The sequence below is a fragment of the Colletotrichum orchidophilum genome (genome assembly GCF_001831195.1).
Source record: "Colletotrichum orchidophilum strain IMI 309357 chromosome Unknown Scaffold_97.1, whole genome shotgun sequence".
In the NCBI taxonomy this organism is placed as follows: Eukaryota; Fungi; Ascomycota; class Sordariomycetes; order Glomerellales; family Glomerellaceae; genus Colletotrichum; species Colletotrichum orchidophilum.
This window is the reverse complement of record NW_019173053.1, coordinates 45,851-52,450: the sequence shown is the minus strand read 5'-3', so window position 1 is coordinate 52,450 and position 6,600 is coordinate 45,851. Positions and strand designations below refer to the sequence as shown.

Below are 6,600 nucleotides of genomic sequence, written 5' to 3'. Positions count from 1 at the left end.
GCTTAGTTTTTTTCACGTCAGCGGGATCCATGGTCATCCGCTACTCCGTCCCAGGATCTGTACCACTGTCGTCCTAGTTAAACTATCGTCGACGGTGCACTACGCCATGGGCGGCTTCAATATATCTATCCACTTATCAGATCGTTCGACATGGCTTGCGTTGGGGTTGAAGCTACCTTTAGAGTCGCGAGATGTGCGGCTCGCAGATCGAAAGTCACGAGTGCAAGTACACAAGACTCAGCAGCACAAAGCCTCGAGCAGACGTATACGAAGCAGACGTGCGGCTGAACTGTGCATACTGCCGCCCTACCTATGCAGAAGAGGGTGACAAGGGTTGTGATAACCTTTCATGTGAAATCGACAAATACTCGCGTCGGCGTCGTGTCTTCGTCCTTTCCACCGCGGCTGTCATCATCAAGCCTATCCCGAGAACCCAATGGCTCTGTGAGCCCATATGAAGTTGACTGAAACGTGACGTCTGCGGTCTATGAACAGACCAAGCAACCATCGAAAGTCTACTAGGTACATCCCGTCGGCGCGGCGTGCTGCTTTTCTCCACTTTCCTGTTTTGGTTGCCATTCCGGATCCGAGCGGCCGGGTCCGGTAAGGCATCGGGGTTTGAGGGTTGACTGCTTTGTCGTATATGGTTTTCTTTAGCACAAAGCCGCCCATCATGACTTATCGGCCCAATGTTGAGCCGCCTCTTCTACAACTTTGATACTGGAACGGTCCACCGTATCCAAGCTGAACGATCTAGGATGCTTGCCACGTGCCTTGCCTTCTTACACAGTAGTGCAGGGCCCGCATCAAGCAATACAGCCTAATCCTAATGAGACGGACGGGGGCCACCCGTAACGGGGACCCGGCACCAACGCCTTGAAGGTTAACGGCGGGCCGGTTTCCGCCATTCTATGACAGGAGTGGACGCAAAAGTCCCGCCGAGCGTTAGGCGGTAGCACTCGTCACCAACCCCTACAGCTCAACCTACTTTTATTGCTTGTCGTCGCTCCGTGCATGTCCAACCGCGGTCCGAGAGCACCCTTGCATTCATCTTGGTCGAGACATGTGCTCCATTCCGTTTCCTGTGGCCGGGCCGCAACGCCTAGAGTTGTCCTGTCCACGCCTGAAACCCCCTAGATTTTGCAGAATGGATCTGTGAACACCTCAAACCTTCTCCATTTTCACGCGTATGCCAACTTCAGAAACGGGACTTTGTAAACGTGTTCCGTCAGTCAAGCTTCCAAAAGAGCCCTCTCGTCTTGTCCATATAAAGTCGTGGTACGCAATTCGTCACCTAAGTGGCGTCGAGAAGCTTGCAGAGGACGGCATCTGGCGTCCTACAGCAGCAGGCCAATGTTGCTCTGGCTCCCGATCCCACAATGACGAATGAGCATTGCCCCTAACAGTTGCCATAGAATCGTATCCCCAGCGTGATAAGATTTTATTTTCGGATAGCTTTGTGTGACGACCCGACGGGGCAAATCCGTGCCTGAACTTGACAAGAGCGCTAGCTGTGCGTGGGAGATTGTCAACCTGGTCTGCTTGGTTGGGCTGAAGGACCTGGACTGCTGTTCCTCTCCTTGGGGGAAGATTCTGCGTTGCTGGAACTTTTACCCTTGGTTCCTGAGTCTATCCGAGGCTGCGCCAATATTAATACATTGAATACCATGATATTGATGGCATCACAACGAAACCAGTGATTAAGGCGGTACATAGCATCTTCTTTCCCTGGCCAATACTTGTGTTTGCGGGGAAATGCATTGACCCGAGGTCGTTACGCCTCCGGGACGCATGGGGATGCCGGGGGGATCACGTTGGCCGTCGAGCTAACAAATGGGTATGAGAGTCGAGTCTGTCCATTAATGGCTGGAGGAGCTGTTGCGCGTCCATTGCTCGCCGTCGCTTGTAGCAATCTCCCGGGGTCTTAGTAGAACACCTCACCCTTCATCAGGACACGAGCTGTGCGGTGGAGATCTGCAGACACGATTTCGCCATTGTTAAACGTGGCCCCAATATCCACCTTGCCGCTCGGGTGCCCAATGACGACGGATTCTTTGGAGCGACCATTCACGAGTTGTGCCGGGATGGTACCCGGCAACTGACTGGCGGCGCCGAGGCACAGCGCAAGAGTCAACGGCACGGCTTTGTGGGCCTGGCCCATGGACAGCGCCAGACACCGAATATCGACGTCGGGAGAGCGCGTCTCGGAGAAGAGCAGCACGATCTTGGGCACGCTCTCCAAGTCCGGGTTCAGCCCCATCAGAGACGCCCCCGCGCGCCGGATGCCGTCCAGCTTGGCCTTGAGCTCGGTGTCCGCCTCGACGGCCTGCGGCGTGAGGTCCTCTGGCGAAGGGATCCCCAGGTCGGCGGCGCGGACAAAGACGCCCGGGTTGCTGACGTCGACAAGCGAGGCCTGGATGGTGCTCGCGTCTGGGAGGAGGAGCCAGTCGCAGGCGTTGCCGGTGGGGAGGGCCTTGCCCGTCTTGGCGCCGGCGGGATCCAGGAAGCTGAGGGTGATGGGTGAGTTGGTGCCGGGGACGCCGTCCATGGTGTAGTCGCCGTCGGGGGAGTATCTTGAGGGGCTCCCGTCGCCGACTCTGAAGCGCGATGAGATAACTTTGGACGTGTTCGTGTTGAAGATGCGCACGATGGCGAACGTCTGGCCTTTGTCGTCTTGTCCGAGTCGAGGGTTAGGGATGAGACCCTCGTCCAGGCTCATCGGACCGACTGCCGACGACAAGTTTCCGCAGTTGCCTGCCATGTCGAGGCTGCCGTCCTTGATGCCAACTTGGACAAAGGTGTAATCGACGTCGACGTCCGGGCGCGAGGGCGGAGATAGCACAATGATTTTGGACGTTGATGAGATGCCCGAGCCCATTCCGTTCAGCTGGCGGCCGTAGGGGTCCGGCGAGCCCATGGCGGCGGGCAGTACTTTGTGCCATTCATTCTCTGGTGGGAGGTTGTGTCTGTGGATGACGAGGCCGTTGGACGTCCCGCCGCGGACGAATAGGGCGGGAAATGACCGCGACGAATACGGACGCGTCGATGACATGCTTGCGGAGAGTATAGACAGCCTAGAAGCAGCACCCTTGATATTATGTGAAAAGGTGCGATTCGTCGCTTGTAGAAACATCTTTTGTTAATGATACAATAGTTAAATGGCGTTTGTTGCCGACGACGTTGTTGAAAGGTGATGGTCACTTGCGGTTGGTTCCCGCATGATTATGATGTTCTTTCCCATCTCGGAAAATGGTAAAAATGGCCCGTACCTGGGCCACTTTGAGCCACGCGTGTGTGGCGTTCGTCTGCAGGGGTGGTATGCCACTAAAAGCCGTTAAGCATCGCCAAGCCGGAGGCGTGCGAGGGGGCATCCTTGCAGTGATGCTCTCCCTCCTATCTCGTCTCTGCCGCATTCTGAGCAACTCAACGTGTTGTAGCGTTGACGTAGCACTCGATATCATATCGCCGACACAGAGGTCTCAACATAATACAAAGGAAAAAGAAAAAATATTGGCAAGTCATTCGACTAACTCCATAGGCCTAGATTCCTGACGATTGACTGATCGGCCGGATGGTGACCGATTCGGCACCGAGACCAACCAAGATCAAGCCACCCGGACTTGAGGCCTGTAAGACCGTCTGAAGTCGGAAATAAGCTTAAACATGGTTCTTGAGAACGGTCGATAAAGAGCTCCATGTTTCCCCTCCTCGTCTGATCACATCTTGGTAGTCATTATCATCACGCTTCTCAATCACCTCACTAGCAACCCATCAATCAACCATAGCTGTCATCACTGTTTGCTCCGTATCAGAGTCTTCTCACAGCCGCCAGCATGAATCCGTATGTTGAAGTGACTCTGAGCTGGCTCCTCAAGAACTCCCGCGCCCACGACGCTAAATCCTTCTACACATCCCCCGCCTTCGCCTCTCACCCGGAGCAGACCATCACCGTCACGTCCCCAGACTGCGGTGCGTCTCCCGCGACCCTGGGCCCAGAGTACATCACAGAGGGCGGCGGCCGCATCCCCGCGCTCTCGTGGACCGCGCCGCTGGACATCGAGTCTAAGGTGAAGGAGTGGCTCATCGTTGTCGAGGACCCGGATGCGCCCTTGCCGACGCCCATCTGCCACGGGTGAGTGGTCCAAATACAAGATGATTGGAATCCCGAAGAAAAATGCTGAGTTGTTTCTTGCAGAGTATATGGCGGCATCGCTTCTGAGAAGAAGCAGGTGAACCCGAAAGACTTTGAGATTGAAGATGAGAGCAAATCTCTCTTAAAGGGAGGTTTTCATTGGGGCAAGGGGCGGAGGGAGGGCGTGTATGTCCCTCCGCGGCCGCTCATGAACCACGGCACCCACAGATGTGAGTCTCATCTCTGTTCTATTTCGGACAGACGGGATTGACTGACTATCGACAGATTTCTTCCAAATCGTGGCTTTGAGCGAGCCGCTGGACAAGAAGATGCTGGAGGCACGGGCTACCAGGGAACAGGTCGCCGAAGCTGTCCGAGGCAAAGTTCTAGGTTGGGGTATGTGGATTGGAAGCTGCGAGAGGAAGTGGACTTGATGAGTAAAGAGTTTTTCTTAGCTGTTTGAGTCTTTTCTTGAATAATGATGAGGTATAATGTGTCCCTTTTCTGACTTCTTCACATTTGGTGACAAGAGGATTAATCTGGTATACGCCTGGTGAGATTAAGACGATGGAGCTTGGCGGCAGAAACGAGGCATAAGCTTCGGCTGTCTTTATCAAGACGACTGTAAACGGCGTTGACATGTTGGAAAATCAAGTGCGCAGCATCCTCCGACCCTAGGCTCGTGGTATCCAAACACATTTCGTTCTCATCACCGAACTGAAAGATGGTCTCCTTGTCCCGAATTCTTAGCAGAACCTCGCCGTCAGTCAACTTTGTGTTGCCAGCCGCCACACCATCCCCGACACCCACCCGACTTGCAATTCTCTTGACACTCTCATCCGCGTCACAACGCAACACGACCGAGACGAACGGCACGCCCCTCCTATCGGCGGCCGTCTTGTGATCCCGCGCCGCTTCGCTGCCCAGGGGACCTGACTCGCGCGCATCTGTAAAGATGAAAGTCTTGTCGGCCAGCGCCGGGTGGGTGGCGATGGCGTCGAGGGCATGTTTGCGGAACGAGGTCCTCAGGTCGTTGTAGGCCCCGGCGTCGGCGTCGGCATCGTCGCGGTCGAGCATGGCGGCGACGGGGTCGATGACCAGGTGGTTGTGGAAGACGCGGCTGCGCGGGATGAGGTTGGAGAGGGCGTTGGCGACGGTGAGCTTGCCGACGCCTGGGTAGCCGTTGATGTAGATGAAGCAGGGCATCTTATTGATAATATTCATGTCATAGGCAGGGTTGCAGGTTCACAAAATGATCACAGTGGTTGAGGACCTGCTCTTGTTGTTCAAGAACCGAGAGCCTTTTTCGAATACCTTGAATATTACTGCCCTGCCCTTTCTACGACCAGGTCGAGTATAAACCTTTTTCAGGTGGTTGAGTCTTAGTGACTCACAAAAGTAAAACCAACCTTTGCACATCCATGGCGCGCGGTAAGGTACATGAACTCAATAGGTCGATTGATGAATGGTTCTTCACACGTTCCCTTGCTTCCATCCTTCCCCTACCTTGTCCACGACGTCAATGTACGCTTTAAGTTGACCGAGACTGACCGAGACTGACCGAGGTCGCTGCATCAGCCTGAAACTAGTCTTGGATCGTGGCGTTCAAGTAGTGTATGTTTCGAGTAGCTGTGTCTCGAGTAAGTCGTGTACGACAATATGCGCGTCTGACTCGGTGATTTGAAAACACCAGAGATTCACCGCGATAATCCAAATGCCGGACAAAGTAATGTTCTTGACTTTGATATCAACTGGGCTACAGGTAAAAGACCCAGACATGGGCATGATGCTTAGGTACTACTAAAGTAAGTCAGTAGGTACGGACAATGTCCGCAATGAGATGGCTGGCGAATCCTTCCGAAATGGTCAGCGCACGTGATCGTCTCCTCTTTCTCTGCTTGCGGTCGCTGCTGCAGCGTTTATCATCAAACCACTCTCCTCACTTTTTGCATTGCCGAAACCGCGCCGAACTTCCCTTCCTCCTCCTCTCCACCTTGTCATCAACAATCACAACCACAACCACAGCAGCTGCCAGCAAGTGAGCCAGACAGAGCGCGCCCACAACGGCGAGTGCGCCAGAGTCGGCTCACTTTAAACGCAAAAGTACAAAGAGTAAACTGACAAGGAGCCGTTGCAGCGAGGCAAAGCGCACGCACGCACGCGCGCACCCTACTCAGGTCACCCTACTCAAGCACAAGTAACCCGTGGGACCCTCCCCATGGACCCGCCGCTCAAGAGCCCCGCGTCGGCACAGAGGGATACCTCGCCCAGCCCTCCAGTGCCGAACCGGATCCGGCGAAATACAGCCTGCACGAGCTGTCGCGACTCCAAGGTGGGTTGGGTTGCCTTCCTCCCTTTTGTACCTTTTATACTCAACCTGGACTGGTTCATCTTGTATTCAATGTTGCCTTCCCGTCCCTGCTGGGCTACCCGTGGTGTTTTAATCTTTTAAACATTGGCTGCCTCGC

The 6,600-nt window shown here is 54.7% G+C and overlaps 3 protein-coding genes across 3 annotated transcripts; 1 reads left to right on the top strand and 2 right to left on the bottom strand.

The window, feature by feature from the left end:
* Positions 1–1,924: 1,924 nt before the first annotated feature.
* On the bottom strand, positions 1,925–3,052 carry CORC01_10097 (uncharacterized protein; the record flags this gene model as incomplete). The annotated part of the gene is made up of 1 exon (XM_022621726.1): positions 1,925–3,052. The coding sequence occupies one exon, from the start codon at positions 3,050–3,052 to the stop codon at positions 1,925–1,927; it is 1,128 nt and encodes a 375-aa protein (XP_022471731.1).
* Positions 3,053–3,833: 781 nt separating this feature from the next.
* CORC01_10096 (uncharacterized protein) lies at positions 3,834–4,566 on the top strand (the record flags this gene model as incomplete). Its single annotated transcript, XM_022621725.1, has 3 exons — positions 3,834–4,132; positions 4,196–4,362; positions 4,418–4,566. The coding sequence occupies 3 exons, from the start codon at positions 3,834–3,836 to the stop codon at positions 4,564–4,566; spliced, it is 615 nt and encodes a 204-aa protein (XP_022471730.1).
* A 100-nt stretch (positions 4,567–4,666) lies between these two features.
* On the bottom strand, positions 4,667–5,338 carry CORC01_10095 (uncharacterized protein; the record flags this gene model as incomplete). Its single annotated transcript, XM_022621724.1, has 1 exon — positions 4,667–5,338. One exon carries the CDS (start codon positions 5,336–5,338, stop codon positions 4,667–4,669), a length of 672 nt encoding a protein of 223 aa, XP_022471729.1.
* Positions 5,339–6,600: the final 1,262 nt, after the last annotated feature.